This window comes from Thunnus thynnus, chromosome 15 (assembly GCF_963924715.1).
Source record: "Thunnus thynnus chromosome 15, fThuThy2.1, whole genome shotgun sequence".
Lineage (NCBI taxonomy): Eukaryota > Metazoa > Chordata > Actinopteri > Scombriformes > Scombridae > Thunnus > Thunnus thynnus.
The window spans coordinates 11624959-11642583 of NC_089531.1; the positions used below are offsets into that span (position 1 = coordinate 11624959).

The following is a 17625-nucleotide window of genomic DNA, read 5'->3' on the forward strand; positions in this document are numbered from 1 at the left end:
TTTTTGTTCACTTTAGCTTAGCTTACTAGCCACTTCCGCTTGTCAAATCTAGCAACTTCCGGGGCGACAACTAGTTGGTGGCAACAACTTTTAGCTCCCAGCTGCGAGAAGGGAGACATGGACAGAATAAGTAAGTTGCATGTTTTTTAAATGTCAAGCCAACGCCTTAAAAGCATAATAATTTTTAAAGACGTTGTATCTTGCTAACATGCATCGCTGGTGTAGCTTAATGTCTTATTATGATGATGAAGGTGATGATGATGTGGCTAAAAGGGCGAGCTCGCTGTCAATCAGTGCTCCATTCAGCTGCCTCATGCCCATAGATTTAGTATTAAGCTAATTACTGACCTACCAATGCTCTAATAATGTCTGTTCAGTGTTTCTTGAACACATGAAAATAATTAAAAGGGTTAAATTAATTTAGCATTTGCATCTTCTTGGTTGCACCCTTCATGTATGTGGAGCCTTATTGTGTTGGTTTGGCCCATTCATGCTCTCTCCTCTCTGCAGATGTGCCCCCTCCGGGCCCCATGGACCTTTCACTGTCCCTGCTGGAGATGGGATGCTCTGGCAGATTTGAACTCATCACGCATCCCCTCCCCGGTCAGCCTTTAGCTCCACAGAGTACGGTCAGTATGAAGCAGGAATACAGACTATACATCCAGGGCTGTATGCATGTTTATCTGGTCTGTCTCTGCAGTGTAATCTTAATCCACAGAAGAACTTGCCACAGTTCTTTTCTGGATTTAGGCGTCTCAGTTGCTTCTGTCTCTTCATCTAATCCCAGACTGCCTCCATGATGTTCAGATCAGGGCTCTGTGGGGGCCAAACCATCTACTGCAGGACTCTTTGTTCTTCTTGTAGCTGAAGATAGTTGTTTATGACTCTGCCTGTATGTTTGGGGTCATTGTCATGCTGTAGAATACATTTTGGACCAATCAGACACATTTCTGATGGTATTGCATCATGGATAAGAATCCAAACATCTAAAGTGACTAATACATTGGCACGGCACTGTGTATCTTTAAGAGAAAAACATGAAACATTCTCATGCAAATGCTGCCGACACTTGCAAAAGAAATAGCATTCAATGTTATTAGAACTGCAATTATAAATCAATTAGTCAATCAACAGAAAATTAATTGGCAAATATTTCATTAAACAAATAATCATTTCATGTCATTGTCATTTTTTTTAAGCAAAAATGCCAAAAATTTGCTGGTTTCAGCTTCTTGAATGTGATGATTTAATGCTTTTCTTCATCATTCATGATGGTAAACTAAATATCATTGGGGTTTAGACTGTTTGTTAGACATAACAAGGAATTTTTTTGATTTTTTTTTTAATGAATATAAATTGAAAACTTAGGTTTAAGTGGGATGTATTACCATTTACTTATTTGATTTTGGGTGGTGAGGCTACCCTTTTGTTTACAGTTTGTTCACAGATTGTGCCTATACTGTTAGGTAGTTTAAAACGTCATTGTGATATTCATATTTTTATCGCATCTTTTTCCAGATCGGATTAGAAAAGTGACACTTTTTCACACATTTGTTCAGCAGTGTTGACAAGTTGCACTGTCTAACTCTTAATAGTCACTTTTTGAATTCTTTTATTATATTATTTTTCTGGTATTTTGCTTTTAGCAGATAGTCGGCAGTAGAGATCGAAAAGAAACTTGAGGGAGGGAGAGAGGAGTATTACAGTACATGTGATTCAACCTGGCATGTCACTGTTACATTGTTTGTGTTTTTGACTGCTAACTCATCAAGATTCCTCCAGTTGAATATCTGATCTCATCTTTCTCTCTGCAGCTCCCCCATGGGCTGCCCCCCACCAGCCTGAACCTGGAGACAGAAGTGGAGAAACAGTTTTTAAGGGACCCTGCCTGGCTTCCTATACATGACACAGACTTCGCCTTTCAGAAGTTTCTTAAGTATGTATTCCTATAGACAATCATACCACTGACTGTTTAAATAGTAAACAGTATTTTTTAGAATATTCACCAATATGTTCTTGAGAGGGGGTACAAGTTGCTTATATTTGGTATGAAGCACAATTTAATGTGCATGTATTGTCATTCTACGTGTATAATTGATTTTTGTACCCATTGTATAAAACAATACAAAAAACATATTTTTTTTAATCAAATGCAGATAATTTATGTTGGCAGATACATCATGTGGTTTCTGTATATAAAGGTTTGACCTTAAAAATGACCTTTTTATTGTTTTGTTTTTGTATTTTCAAATGGGTAATCTATTTCAAATGTACCTGCTGAGGGGAATTAAACAAAATGGCTAGTGTATAGAATAAAAATGAAAACAACATAAAGAACAACATGATATGATAATTAGTGAATAACTTTCAAGTTTTACAACTAAAATTTTATCATTTAATCACTAATAATTAAACTCCTCATCTCATGTAATTATGAAAGTGGAGGAAAGACACAAACATTATTAGCTGCAAGACCAAAACAACAGATAATTAAAAATACGATGTCTGGTGTTTAAAACAACAAATTACTTAATTAGCAGCCGCAATCCAGATGAGATAAATTCATCAAGATTTTCAAATTAATTTCAAATCATTCAATTTGTTTCATAAGAATACTTAATAACTACATACTTTATATCTGAATAAGATATAATAGTTGTGTTGTCGTCTCCTCCAGAGTGACTCAGAGAGATGTTAATGTCGACTCTCTGCTTAAGTGCGCTGCGTCTCCACTCCACTCTGAGCTCTCCGTCATCAGAGATCCAACCACAGGGATGCTGCTGGACTTCACAGAGGTAACTCATATCCTACTCTCCAACTGTACTGTTATTACTTTCATTTTTTTTTTACAAAGCATAATGTAATCCAGTTTTAAAAATCATCTCTAACTGAGAAGATGATGCTGAGGTATACCTCCTTTGGGCCAATGCAGTATCTATTTAAACCAGTTAAAGGTTTATTTAGATGTATTTGGGTCTTTTTCTTCTTTAATTCACCTTTAGGTGCTATTGGAGAACACTGGTCTCTCAGCGAAGAACTCGCTGTCATTGCAACGACAACCCGGACCTCCTTCGGAGAGCCTTCGAGGAAGCAACACCAACTACCCCTTCCAGCCAGGTGAGATAGATTCATTCACAAAATTTCCACTTTGAGTTGATAAAGTGAGGAAGTTTCCCTGCATCCTTATTATTTTGCAATGTATTGGTTATAATCTGTGATCTTATTTACCTCCGCCACTTCACAGGAGGTATGGAGGAACTTACTCTAGACCAAATCAAGAAGAAATCTGAGCTGGAGGAGGACATAGACTTTGAGAATGGTGATTTTTTTTTTTTTTTTTAATTTGAATTTGGTTCGCAGCTTTGTAAAATAATGGTGAGACTTCTGCAGTTATTTCAGCTCTTTATGGTTGTTATTTTTCCCCCACAGATTTACTCAGAGTCCCTCCTGGATTTAAAGCAGGGATGGACTTCGCTGACAAAGGTTTGTCTGGATATCTTGTCAGTTTGCTTACAGGGATTAAAATTACGAATTACTATTTCATTCATTTCTGTTTTTTTTTTTTCAATTTCAAGATGCCAAAACGGCAAAGGCGGAGGTCAACCTCATGTCCCTCCTGTCCACATTTGATGGCATCCCTGACTTGCAACCTGAGACGGAGGCGAAGGAGGAAGGCAAAGGAAGTGAGGAAGCTCCTAAACTACCCAGAACAAACAGCCTTGAGGACCTGGGCATCAAGGTACCACATTTACTTTTTAATAACTGACATGCATTTCTTCACCCATGATAATTAGTTAGCTGTTAATGGTTTAATTTCTTCTTCAGATTTTAAATGTATCAACATGGTGTCACTGTAGAAATGAAGCAAGTTGCAAGTCAATTTATGTTTAGCTTTTTTAACTTACATTTAACTATTTTGAAAAGAGATCTGGATACATGGAGGTGTTGTAGAATGTTGTGTCCATTAAATGCATGTTTTGTCAAGCTAATTGTAATGAGTTTGTACATAAAGATGATATTAAGTCATAAATTCATCAAAGAGAAAAAATGAGATGAAAATACAGTCCATAGAATACACTGTACATAGGCAGGAAGTGTTTATTGCTGGGATTCACAGATGGATATTTAACATTTGAAGAGGAAATTTGTTTATGACAGATATTCAACTTGTAGTGAAGTGATTCTGTATAGATACATCAGATGGTTAATTTTGCAAACTAAATTCAATCACATTCTTCCAGCCGTACCTTTTTATAAAACCTAAACTCCAAGTATGCTTTTGCCTCTGGCCAAACATGAGCTGGATTGAAATCTGGTTTCTATTTTTCCACTTTCAGGATGCTGTGTCATCCTCCTCTCCCCCAGAGAAGGGAAAAGATGAGAAATCAAAGCCAGAGGAGAAGCCAGTGGAGAAGCCAGTGGAGAATAAGAAATGGGCCATCCCTGTTGACATAACTTCACCCTGCGATGATTTCTACAAACGCATCCCCAACCCTGCTTTCAAGGTACATATAGTGTTCTAATGTCTTTTTGTGCCTCTGTTTGTTCCATTTGTCCCAAATTTATTAAAAAAAAGTCATTTGGTCTCTCCTGTTTTATTGGTTGTTTCTGTGTATATGTAAATATATATGTGAGTCGTGGCACTTTCCGTCCTGGCTAAGCATCTGGTAATAACTCCTCTGTTTCCCTCCTCTGCTCCAGTGGCCGTTTGAGCTGGATGTTTTCCAGAAACAGGCTGTGCTGCGGCTGGAGGCACATGAGTCTGTGTTCGTAGCTGCGCACACGTCAGCTGGCAAAACAGTGGTGGCCGAATATGCCATCGCCCTCTCACAGAAACACATGACAAGGTGTGTATATGCTGCTACGACTGAATTAAAGCCGCTATGTGCAGACTTTGATGTGATAGTAGCTCCTTTTAAATCCTGATTGCATACTGGGTTTTTTTTGTTTGTTTGTTTATTTGTAGAAAAATGAGACAATTCGTCGATCTGTTGCTTTCAGTTTTTAACACCACCACTGGGGGGCACCAAAGTCAGAAATTTTCAAACCCTACACATAGTGGCTTTAAATGATCACACTTTTATTTATAGTAGTGTTTTAAACGTGACCTCATATATGCTGTTAGAATATATATGTAGATATCTCAGGTTTTTTTCTTTATTTCTTTTTTGAATATATTTTTTAACATTTTAAAGACAAAAACAATACTTAAGACAAACATACAAGACACAGTCATGACTTTGTCTATTTTGAGGATCTAAGATATCTTATTAATACTTGTTTCATGTACTTTTTGTATATCCAAATCATAATCTGACTCTCTTTGCGATCGTGTCTTCTGATAGGACCATCTACACCTCCCCTATAAAGGCCTTGTCTAATCAGAAGTTCAGAGACTTTAAGAACACTTTTGGGGACGTTGGACTCTTGACGGGCGACGTCCAGCTCAGTCCTGAATCTTCATGCCTCATCATGACCACTGAGATCCTCAGGTACTCGGGCTGTTTGTTACAAATATTAGAGTCATGTTGCTTTATTTTAACCAAAAAAGTTTCTAGATTTCTTGCTCTCGCTTGCCTCTCTCAGGTCTATGCTTTACAACGGCTCAGAGGTCATCAGAGACTTGGAGTGGGTGATCTTCGACGAGGTTCACTACATTAACGATGCCGAGGTCAGGAACCTGCTCTCTGTATCCTTCATTTATCAGATTTCATGTTATAATAATCAAGAACGACCATTTTCCTCTCCTCTCTTAACTTTCCTTTTGTTTCCTCAGAGAGGCGTTGTGTGGGAGGAGGTTTTGATTATGCTTCCCGATCATGTCAGCATCATTCTCCTGAGCGCCACAGTGCCAAACGCCCTGGAGTTTAGCGAGTGGATCGGGTAGGTGCTCAAACACTTGACACACACTTGACAACTTGTCAAGCAACAGTAAAGCTTACGATCATTTTTAATGAAACATACACAAAACTGATAAAAAAACGGGGCACAAGATCCTAATATCAATTGCGTTTTTGAACATTTCCCTCTCTCCCCTCTCCCAACTTTCATCCCCAGTCGCATTAAGAAGAGGCATATTTACGTGATCAGCACACTGAAGAGACCTGTGCCTTTGGAGCATCATCTGTACACTGGAAACAGCACTAAGACTCAGAAAGAGATGTTCCTGCTGGTGGATCCTACAGGCAATTTCCTCACTAAAGGGTACAACTTTTTTCTCATTTCTCAAGGTTAAAAGGAACAGATGGTTCACTTGATTATTGTTGTTTTAGTCACACGGAAAGCTGTTTCCTCATAAAGCGAGTTGTGTTTGTTGCTCAGGTACTATGCAGCTATTGATGCCAAGAAGGAGCGCACCAGTAAACACGCCCAAACTTTTGGCACGAAAAACACTTCCCATAACACCACAGCTAGTCAGGTATTTCCCTCCCTTCCTTTCTCTAACATACTCTAAAGCTACCCATAATATGCTTTATTAATTAGTTTTTTGTAATTTATTCATTGTTTTTGTCCCTCCATACTCTCATCCCTCTCTGTATTTTGCCCTCCAGGACCGAGCGGTGTGGCTCAGCCTACTGCACTTCCTGTCCCAGCGGCAGCAGACCCCCGTGGTCGCGTTCACCTTCTCTCGGACGCGCTGTGACGACAATGCCCGCTCGCTGGAGTCCATGGATATGACCACCTCCATAGAGAAGGCGGAGATCCACTCGTTCTTCCAGAAGAGTCTGAGTCGCCTGCGAGGAGGAGACAGACAGCTGCCTCAGGTACAGAGCGCACAATGTATAGATGATCATTTCTTTTTAATGTTTCTATTTAATTATTGTTTTGTACAGACAGCTCCCTTAGGTATAGCCTGTTATTCACAAAGGAAGAGATAAGAAAAGATTCTCTATTATGTGTTGTTGGCTACAAACAGTAACTAAAAACTCTAAGAAACCTCGCCAGTCTGTGGGTCTCCCCCAGTCCCCAAACTCATGGTCTAAAACACTTAAATGCACGTTCACCACCTGAAAAACACACAGTATACTCGATGCACACCTATCCAGAGCTAAGTGTATCTCACAGTTTGGTCTACTGCACAACACCTGTCCAGTTGTTGGAAGTAATGCACCTCTGAGCTTTTTTAGGATTGACAATAATCAACAGAATATATCTGAATAATATAATTCACATGCAAATGCTGCACAATTATGAAACAACGGAATGGTAATCACTAATGCTAATATCAAAAATCTTTTTTTTATTTATTTAATGACACTGATACAAATAATAATGCATAATTGATCATTGACAAGATAAATATTAAATATCAAAGATGTCCTTCACCAGAGTCTTTGCCCACTGTGTTTTCTTTTTTTTTTTTTTTTTTTTTTCAAGGTTAAACAGAATCTAATTTGGGTAAATGGAGCATCTGTGTGATAGAAATCTTAATCCATAGTCATACACCTTTATTTGTTATACCTTTCTGAACAAGATTATAAAGTGCAAACAAAGAAACATGTTAAACAATCTATGTTAAAGCACAGCAAGGATTTGTACAACAGCAGCAAACAAGTAAAAAATACATAAACACACATGAGAAAAAAAACTCTTTTCTGTATAAGCCCAATTTTACTTGCTGCTCTAAATTGTTGCTGCTGGTGTTACACAAGTTTCCTTATAATTTCATAACTGGAACAGATTTGATGACTCTTCTGTCATGCTTACTTACTTTGTAATCAGGGCTGACAGCTATATGTATGTAGATTTGACCTTTTTAAATGTTGTATTAACAATAAAAATCAACCGTAACGTGTGATATTAACACTTAAAAATGTCATGTTCAGATCCTGACGATGAGGGACCTGTTGAAGAGAGGAATAGCGGTCCATCACAGCGGGATCCTGCCGATACTGAAGGAGGTCATTGAGATGCTCTTCTCACGAGGTCTCGTAAAGGTGAGTTAGACTGGTTCAGCAGGGTGAAGAGAAGATATTACACGTATTTATGAGCACTTGATAGCCCTAGATGAACTGCACTTTATTTTTTCATAATTCTGTGGCATCAAATCATAAATATATGCCAAAATGACCAAACGTGTCCAAATGCTACCTCAAGAAAATCTGCAAATACATGTTGCCCTTTAAAACTGTCCTTCTCCATCCTGTCATTGTTTTTTCCAGGTGCTGTTTGCCACTGAGACATTTGCAATGGGAGTAAACATGCCTGCCAGGACCGTGGTGTTCGACAGCATCAGGAAACACGACGGGACTGGCTTTAGAAATCTGCTGCCCGGTACGGTGCTCTCTTTCTTTTCATCTGAACCAGCATTCATTATGCTCTTTCATCTCCGAGGATGAATGGGAGTTGGGGGAAAAACAACAGAATTTTAATATCTCTTTTTATATTTTGACCTGTGCTTTTCAGGTGAGTATATTCAGATGGCGGGAAGAGCAGGCAGGAGAGGTCTGGACGCCACCGGCACCGTCATTATTCTCTGCAAAGCGGGCGTTCACGACATGTCGGATCTGCATGTCATGATGCTGGTGAGGCTCTCCATGTTCGCCACCAGGGTTTATATATATATACACACATATATATATCATTATGTGTGGTGTCAAATCTCCTTCTGCACGTTTCCGATCAACATTTCTTGATATTTATAACCTCTTGAAGCAGATCTCAACCTCTTGTTCATTTTGGCTGTGTTTCATGCTGGGTTATTCATTTAACATTTAATTAAATAGATGAATGGGTTGTTTTAACTCACCTTCCCTCTGTGCCAGTTGTGGAGATCATTGTTTCGATTTTAATCAGTGAGCTCCTGAACAGAAATGAATCTCTGATAGGAGCTTTGTCTTCTTGACTTATTATATGTCTTCTTGACTTATAATATGGTGGCTAGTACTCTATTCTTTCCTAATCGTTTTCAGTGAATGAGCTTGCATTGCAGATCAGCAGGAAAAGTCCAGTGATGTTCTATATTTTTGTTATTGTCAACAAACCCCATGAAAACTAGCAATGAATTGTTCCTGCCAAGTGTTGCCAGTGTAGCCAAAGAAGGATAGAGCTTATTCCTCGGTGTTGTAGACCTTCATTGTTGTCCAGAAACTATTAAAAAACACCTTTTTTTATATAATTGGTGAGCTGTGTTTAAGGATTTACATGTATGTCTTCAGTAGAAACGAAGGGGTAACAGAGAGTGTAGGGAAGTTGGAAAGTATTGACAGAACTAACCAACACATTGTGGTTTTGGTTTTCATCATAGGATATGTTGACAATAACAAAAATAGAGAATATCACCAGTCACAGATGTTCTTAAAATGATCTGTGCATTTATGTATTACACCAGTAAATTGAGAAATTGAAGAAACAAAAGAGAAAAGAGAGGACAATTAACAATTTATATAAATATACATTTTTCCTTTTTTACTCTTTTAGTTATAAATAGTATTATTGACAATTTTATTTAGACAGACAATTTATTTTATTTCTTGTGCAGATGATGCCTGTAACAGAGATTTCAGATTTGTGAGAGCTCTGTTTGTGTGTGTGTGTTTTGTTGATGTTGATTGTTTTGTGTTGTTTGTTTAATCCTTAATTTGAGATTAATCCTCAAATTAACAGCTTCAAATAAATCTGAGAATGAATAAAGTTGTCTGTGGTTTAGTGAGACAGAAGATAGAAAATGGCTTCAGAAAAAGGATACATATGGGGAAATGTTATCTTTTTTTATTTTATTTTTAATTGACATCCTGTTTGTGTGTTCCAGGGTAAACCTACCATCCTCCAGTCCCAGTTCAGACTGACCTACACTATGATCCTCAACCTGCTGCGGGTGGAGGCCCTCCGTGTGACCGACATGATGAGGAGGAGCTTTTCTGAGAGCCACAGAGACACTCAGGTAACAAACACCTCTAGAGTACACACCAGCACAACAAAATGTAATCGCTTCATAAACGCAATACTGTAAAATTCAGCATAAAAAAAGAGGAAGAAAGAGGAGTAAAGATTAGAAAATGAGGATGTTTTTTTTTCTTTCCAGGATGTTTCTGTCACAGTTAAAGCTGCTGACTCTTATTGTTCTCTAATCTCTGTTCCTGTCCTCCTCCTCCTCCTCTTCGTTCTTCTCTCTCGCATCTTTCCTGAGTCATGACAGCTGACAAATGTGTTATAAAAGGTTTCCGTTTCCTCCCCTCTTCTTCCTCTTCCTCCTCGTTCTCACGCTCTAGGCCCAGGAGAAACGGATCAGCCATTTGAAGCAGACGTTGTCCACTCTGCCTCCTCTGGATACAGACGGCCAGCTGTCAGACCTGGTGTCTTACTACCACACCGTGACGGAGCTACGGACCACCACAGAAGCCCTGCAGGTACGCAAACAGACACGATGAAGCACAAACTCGTACAACTTTGTTTTCCTGCATTTCCTGACCACTGTCTTTTGTTTCAGCGCGCTATGCTCGAGTCTGTCAACGGGCTAAAAGCTCTGTCTGTGGGTCGAGTCGTGGTAGTCAACAATAAGCAGCATCTCAATGCCCTGGGAGTTATCCTACAGGTATATATGTGTGTGTGTGTGTGTGTGTGTGTGTGTGTGTGTGTGTGTGTGTGTGTGTGTGTGTGAGTTTTTCATGGCGGCTCGAACAGAAACGACAGATGAATAAACAAACACTCTCTAAACATGACATACTGTACAGAGATCCATCTGAACTGCTTTCTAAAGTCCTGCCAGGTGTAAAAAGATGTGGAAGGCAGCCTGATGTGCTGAATATAAATTAGGAATGCGTTTTTTTTTTTTTGTTTGTTTGTTTTTGATAGGGACATTGCAGTTCTGCATTTCAGCTAAATCCGAGCAAACAGAAGCCCTGATGCTCTGACTTCAGAAATTAGGCATTTGTTTTATTAATTTATTTAACTTTTCTTTATTAATAAGGTTAATAATATAAATTTATTATATAAATAAATATAATATAAAATAATAAGTCCCATTGAAGTTTTTCAAAGGAGATGTTGCCAAGACAGCAGCATAAAAAGTTGCAGACAAAAGCAACAAAATCAGGCAACAGATAAAACAATACTAAAAAAAAAAACAGATAATAATACTAAGAAGGATATAATAAGCTAATAACTCATGTCCATATGCAGGCTTTTCTTAGAACATATAAATAATAATAATAACAATAATGATATGGCACCTTTCATACAAACAATGCGGCTCAAAGTTACATATATAAGAACATATATAAAACACATTTAAAATTAAAATATTTGCAAACACAGCATTAAAATACAATAAAATAAGGTGGAAATTCATAGAAAGTAATATACATAAATAATATACCTTCATCTTAAGATTTATGGATTTAAACACACTTGACTAAATTACCCAACATATATATGAGGAGATGTGTGAAAACAGGATGTGACAACGTGTTTAGGACAGAAAATGTGCCCAATGTGAAACTTCTTTCAGTTACTGGGCACAAGTTAAACAGTTAGGCAGTGATACAGACTCATGAAGCTGATATTATCTGCACGATAAAATGTCAGGGATGATTAAAAAGCAATTACAAGTCTCCAAAAATAAGAAAACAGGAAATTGTAGTAAAATCATGTTAATTACTTTATTAGACGCCCAGTATGCCCAGTGCTTGAGGTCACAGGGGGCTGGAACCTTTCCCAGCATACACTTGGCAAAAGGAAATGTACAATCTGGACAGGTCAGCAGTCTGTTACAGAGCTCACACACCCAGCCAAAATCATTCAAACCTGCAGGCAATCTCACCTAAACCGCATGTGTTTGTGCTGCGGGAGGAAACTGGAGCACCAGAACGAAACCAACACACGGGGTTAACGTGCAAACTCCACACAGAAAGGAAATGTAGGATCACTATGCTTTAAGCCGCCATGTAGCCAAAGACATTGTATCTGTGTGAACATTGTAGGCCTGTTCCTACATCAGTCATCATATCTATACATCTGACATCCTATCTCCTGCTCCGTCTCTGTGCCAGGTGTCCAATGACGCTGTGAACCGCACCTTCACGGCTCTCATCATCTGTGACAAAGGCAACGAGGAAGGGGAAGGAAAGGGCGACGACAACGCCGCTTTCCCTCACCTCTACAACACGGCTCTCTTCATACCTGAAGGTTGGTCGAAGGACGAGCTGACAAAGACACTTTGGTTTCCTCTCGTTAACGCGCTGAACTGTCTTTCCAACCCTCGGTTTTCATGAGCGCCGCACGTTCTCTAAAACCTCCCACACACATTTGCATTTTTGTGATTTTTTCTTGATGCTTTTACAGAGCAGTAAAATGAGCTTTTTTTTTGCATCAGGTCCTTGCAGCCACACGGTGCAGAAGCTGAAGCTACAGGACATCACTGCCATCACAGTGAAAACCCTCAAAGTGATTCCCGACAGGATCATCGACAACTACAACAAGAGGCAACAGCCACGATTCAGGTGTGTGTAAAAGCGTGTTTGATGTCTCTCTTTAGCAAAATGAAATGTCTTATTTTCCCCTCTGTATTAAAACCAAGAAATATGGTACTCTGTGAGGGCCATTTTATGTATTTATTCTTTTAATTGAGACAAATCTAGTATCTCCATTTACAGTATTTTCCCTTTTTATGTGTCCTTCTTTCCAGCCTCGTAAGAGCCAAAGTAGTGACATGAAATATGTGTTTTATACAGTTATCTAGTCTGTATATAAAAACACTTGAACTGTTTATATTTGTTTGACAAAAAATCTTAACCCAAGGTCCATTTACTAGCATTTTTGGGGGGATTTCAATGACATCTCATGGTCTTCTTCAATGTAAAGAGTTTGCTCACTTAGTTGTTGTTGTAGTTGTTGTCACATGACCTAAAGAATGGAAGTCATCATGTGATAACAGGTGGTTGTCTTTGGCTTACTCAACATTTCTTATTCACCTTCCATCACCCTCTCTCGTCCTCCAGGCATGACCCTCCCGGCCAGGCCATCTCCACGGCAACCCAGGAGCTCCTGCGATTGGCCGAGGCCAACCCCAGCGGGATAGGGACCCTTGACCCCGTGAACGATCTCCAGCTGAAGAGCGTCGACGTGGTCGAAGACTCCATGCGGCTCCGTGTGCTGCGGGACAGCCTCCGAGATTTCAACTGCATCCACTCGCCGACTTTCGCGGAGCAGGTTTGTGTGTGTGTGTGTGTGTGTGTGTGTGTGTGTGTGTGTGTGTGTGTTTGCGTGTCTTGATGCGTTTAATCACCGAGGCGGTCCTTGAAGAAAGCGCTCTTTTCAAGTTGAATGATGAGGCGAGTGTTTTTATTTCATTGTTTTGCCAGCTAATTAGCATCATACCCTTTAATAAGACACTTACTTGCAATTGGCCTCCTTTTGACGCCATTTCTCATTTTCTCCCTTTTCATTCCTTTAATCTTCCATCATTTCTCTTCGTGCCTCTAATTTCACAATAACGACATCAAACTTCACCACAAGATTTCTGTTTTTTGTGTCGTGTATCCTGTCTTCCCGGTGGCCTGTCGAGGAGATAAGATGCGAGAATCGGCCGCGTCTATAATTACCCATATAGGCTCATAGAGTCAGCTCATCACTGTCTCACAGGCACAGCGTGTCATTTGAGCCATCTCACCTGCACACACACACACACACACACATACTCACACGCAAGCTCTCTCATTACTTTGCAAGATAACAAGCTCTTACTTGCTGTATCATTGTCTCCTCTCATCACTGTAGATTCACACTTCCTTGTGTCTTTATGCAGTATTGTGGGTATTGGGAAGCAGCAGTTAGGGCATTATGCTCAACAATGCAAGCTGTTAGTGTACAGTAATTGGCCTCGGTGGGTTTATGCAACATTTTCTCCAAGAGACTCCCCTGCGCTGTCAACAAGAGTACAATAGGCAACGTTTTCCTCTCCTCTAAAATGCAGCATTGCTTTTTTGGTTGCCTTGAAATCAGGTCAAGTGCTGCAGTATTGCTTGAGTTAAGTAACCTGTATGTTTGTGTGTGTGTGTGTTTCAGTTTGCTCGAGTTAAGGAGAGGATGAGTGTGCAGGAGGAGCTGGACAAGCTGCTCTTCCTGGTGTCCGACCAGTCTCTGTCTCTGCTGCCTGAATACCACCAGAGGATCAAGGTTTGGATTAGACACTTGACTCGCTGCCCAGACCTGCTTCTGTCGGGGCATTTTGTATTTTTCCGAATAAGGTCACTTTCCAGTCCCACAGAGTTAATTTTAGTACTTTGAAATCACTGACTGGAGTCCTTTCTGTGAGATACTGTTATCCTTTCAGGGTTTTTTTTGTTTGTTTAAGTCGGACATTTTCAAACGCGGAGGGAGAGATGAGCCGCAGTTTGGCTCAAAAGTCGTCCTCCTTCGAGTTTTTTTTTACATTCAGTGTGACTTACACTTCCCACAGATATAAACATTCATAAATATTGATAAATCTGCTTAGAAATCATAGAAAGACACTCTCTATAAGTGCCTTGACCATATTCTTGTGATAGAAATGTTTGTTTTTGTCTGAGTAAATTTGGCAGAAGGGATATTATATATACACACCTTTCACATAAAGACACTCACAGACATGATGCACACATTTTTATACAGTCAGGTGAGCGTGACTTCAGCTTATAAACTTTATTCTCTTAAAGTTTTTATCTCTAACATGCCATTTAAAGTAGTGTTTTCATTGAGTCCAGCCCTAATGAATCATTTGCATGCCGGTGAGTTCAGACTAAAAGGTTTATCTCCCTGCTTCTCCGCCTCAGGTGCTGCAGTCCCTCCAGTACGTCGACAGCAGCGGCGCGGTGCAGCTGAAAGGTCGGGTGGCCTGTCAGATCAGCAGCCACGAGCTGCTGCTGACCGAGCTGCTGTTCGAAAACGTCCTGAGCCCTCTGGCGCCCGAGGAGAGCGCCGCCCTGCTGTCCTGTTTGGTCTTCACACAGAACACGCAGGTGGAGCCGCACATTACCAACACGCTGCAGGAGGTAAGAAGGAAGTGGGCTTTTCATGTAGCACAGAAAGCATGAACATGATTTTTGTGTGTGTGTGTGTGTGACTTTGCCTCCTCCATGTGTGACTCACACACACACACACACTCACGTCGTATTACATCGTACTTGTGCAGATTTGATGCATAACATCGTTCCCCTGCAGAAAAGACAGCAAAGGCACTTCACCTGACTCACCCAAGTCACTTATTAATTCACTCGTCTTTGTCAGATACGTCTTTGCCGTGTCAGTGTGTGTTGTGAACGGCCCCTGATACATGAAAGTGCTTTATGAGGGTTTAAATTAGTGATGACCTGAGGTCTGTATCTGTGGCGACCTGCCGCCCTAAGAGAGCGGTGAAACAGATTTCTTGAACATAAATGACAAACCGTTCGCTGTCTCTCTCTGTGATAGCGGCAAGAGGTGAGAGTTGGATGTGTCTTTCAGGGTTAACTTACTCTTTCCCGTCTTTTCCTCGTCTCTTTTTTTTTTTCCCCTTTTCTTTCAGGGTATCGATCGCGTGCTGTCAGTGGCCAAGCGTATCGGAGAGCTGCAGAGGGAATGTGGGATACCACAGACGGCTGAGGAGTTTGTAGGCCAGTTCAAGTTTGGCCTGACAGAGGTGGTGTACTGCTGGGCCAGAGGCATGGTGAGATTTAACCCTTTGTTGCACTCGATTTTGGCCACAATCACATCTGGCGTTAACATGAGATCTGTATCTGGATGTTTTATCTGAATGAGGAAAAAAAAAAACGCACATCTAGCTGGTGTAATTGTACACACTGCTGTCAGAAAGCTATCAAATTGGCCAGATGTCTAAACCACATCTGGAAGATGTTGAGAAGTTATGTGGGCAGAATACAGATACTGATATTATTAATATTGAGTATAAATGTAAAGGTTTTTGATTCAGATAATGTATTAAAGGACCAGTGTGTAAGATTTAGGGGGATCTGTTGGCAGAAATGAAATCATAAGTATGTTTTCATTAGTTTTTAATCACCTGAAAATTAGAACCGTTGTGTTTTCGTTACCTTAGAATGAGCCCTTTATATCTACAGAGGGAGCAGGTCCGCCATGTTTCTACAGTAGCCCAGAATGGACAAACCAAACACTGGCTCTAGAGAGGGCCTTTTTGTGTTTTTCGCGGGTTTCGCAGCCACAATAGGTTGTCCTACATGCTTAGAAGGGGAAGGGGGATCCAGTTGGTTACAATCTGCAAACTCACCACTAGATGTCACTAAATCTTACACACTGGTCCTTTAAGTATTGAGGTGAAGGCTGCAGTTGAGGATTATTTGCGTTGTTAATCTGCCAATGATTGTCTATATTATTCAGTGAATTGTTTGGTCTATAAACAGACAGAAAATAGAGGAATAACAGTTTCTCAAATTCCAAGCTGACATGTTTAAATTGCCTGTTTTGTCTGACCAACAGTTCAAAACTCAGGGATGATCAGTTAACTATCATAGAAGATAATCGCGATCATAAATCATCATGAAAGAGCAAATAGTCAAGTTTGAGAAGCTGGAACCAGAGAATTTTTGCATTTTTGCTTTCAATTTTTTTGTTGTTGTTGTTACTTGTCTGTTAATTAATCAATTTAGTGCTTCAGCTCTAATTAAGATGCAGATTGAATGTTGATATCAGGTGTAAATGGGTTTCAATGTTAGTTTCATCAAAAGAGATTCAATATTTTGGTAATATAAGATAAAAAGTCTGGTTCTTTTGTGCGTAACTTTTCACAATCTTTATCTTAAAATCAAAGTGTTTTAATAATATGGACTAGTCATATATCTTATCACCATACTTATCCATACAGTATGAGATCTCAGTGCTTATCTCATTTAGTTTCTAATTCTAAAATGGATTATAGTTTAACATCTTTAAGACACATTCAAACAGAATTTGTAATTTCTTCTGGATTTAAGCTACTGAGCTTTCCCTCCTCACCTCCGCAACCCTCCTCTTGCATCACACACACCATCTCACCATGTCATTTCACGCTTTTTTTTTTTCCTTCTTCCCCCCCCCCCCCCCCCCCCCCCCCCCCCCTCGCTTGTCCCTTCACCAGCCTTTCGCAGAGATCGCCCAGCTGACAGACGTCCAGGAGGGCACGGTGGTCCGCTGCATCCAGCGTCTGGACGAGGTGCTGAAGGAGGTGCGGCAGGCTGCGCGCATCGTGGGAGACTCCGTCCTGGGGAGCAAGATGGAGAAGGCCTCCTTGGCCATCCGCAGGGACATCGTCTTCACCGCTTCCCTCTACACCCACTGAGGGAGAGAGAGAGAGAGAGAGAGAGGGAGAAAGGGACGCTGGTGAATGTGAGAGAGCATGCCGAGGTGCCTGCAGCCAAGTGTGTCTTTGTGTGAAAGGTGTGAGATGTATGTTGGGGGGGTGGTGGGGACAGAGAGATATTTTATGAGGTTTCTGCTGACAAGTGCTGTATGTGCCTACAAAAAAAAAATGTTGATGTTTACAAGAAATTCCTGACCATGAAAAAGGGAATCATTTTTAACAAACAGACCAAAGTACTGACTGTCGGAATGAAATCTGGATTGTAATTTATTGTACAGGAATTAAAAAAAAAACCCAAAAAACATGATGTGATGTCTTCTTTTTTTTGTCAACATTGAATTAAAAGCAGAAGAGAT

The 17625-nt window shown here is 40.1% G+C and overlaps 1 protein-coding gene across 1 annotated transcript; it reads left to right on the forward strand.

Annotated features, from left to right (window-relative positions):
* Positions 1–29: 29 nt before the first annotated feature.
* Positions 30–17576, forward strand: skic2 (SKI2 subunit of superkiller complex). Its single transcript, XM_067612566.1, has 29 exons — positions 30–130; positions 511–629; positions 1815–1936; positions 2678–2795; positions 3003–3117; positions 3245–3319; positions 3430–3483; positions 3576–3739; positions 4338–4505; positions 4702–4847; positions 5346–5492; positions 5587–5671; positions 5777–5883; positions 6058–6204; positions 6322–6418; positions 6552–6764; positions 7827–7937; positions 8163–8274; positions 8407–8525; positions 9752–9883; positions 10212–10349; positions 10430–10534; positions 11991–12126; positions 12314–12440; positions 12939–13149; positions 14005–14115; positions 14751–14969; positions 15482–15622; positions 17048–17576. The coding sequence occupies exons 1-29, from the start codon at positions 118–120 to the stop codon at positions 17246–17248; spliced, it is 3753 nt and encodes a 1250-aa protein (XP_067468667.1). The 5' UTR covers positions 30–117; the 3' UTR covers positions 17249–17576.
* Positions 17577–17625: the final 49 nt, after the last annotated feature.

Excerpts from the sequence above, each read along its gene's own strand:
- skic2 (XM_067612566.1), top strand. Across the intron at positions 4,506-4,701 it reads TCCCCAACCCTGCTTTCAAG|TGGCCGTTTGAGCTGGATGT; the intron begins GTACATATAGTG and ends CCTCTGCTCCAG. Across the intron at positions 6,765-7,826 it reads GAGACAGACAGCTGCCTCAG|ATCCTGACGATGAGGGACCT; the intron begins GTACAGAGCGCA and ends TGTCATGTTCAG.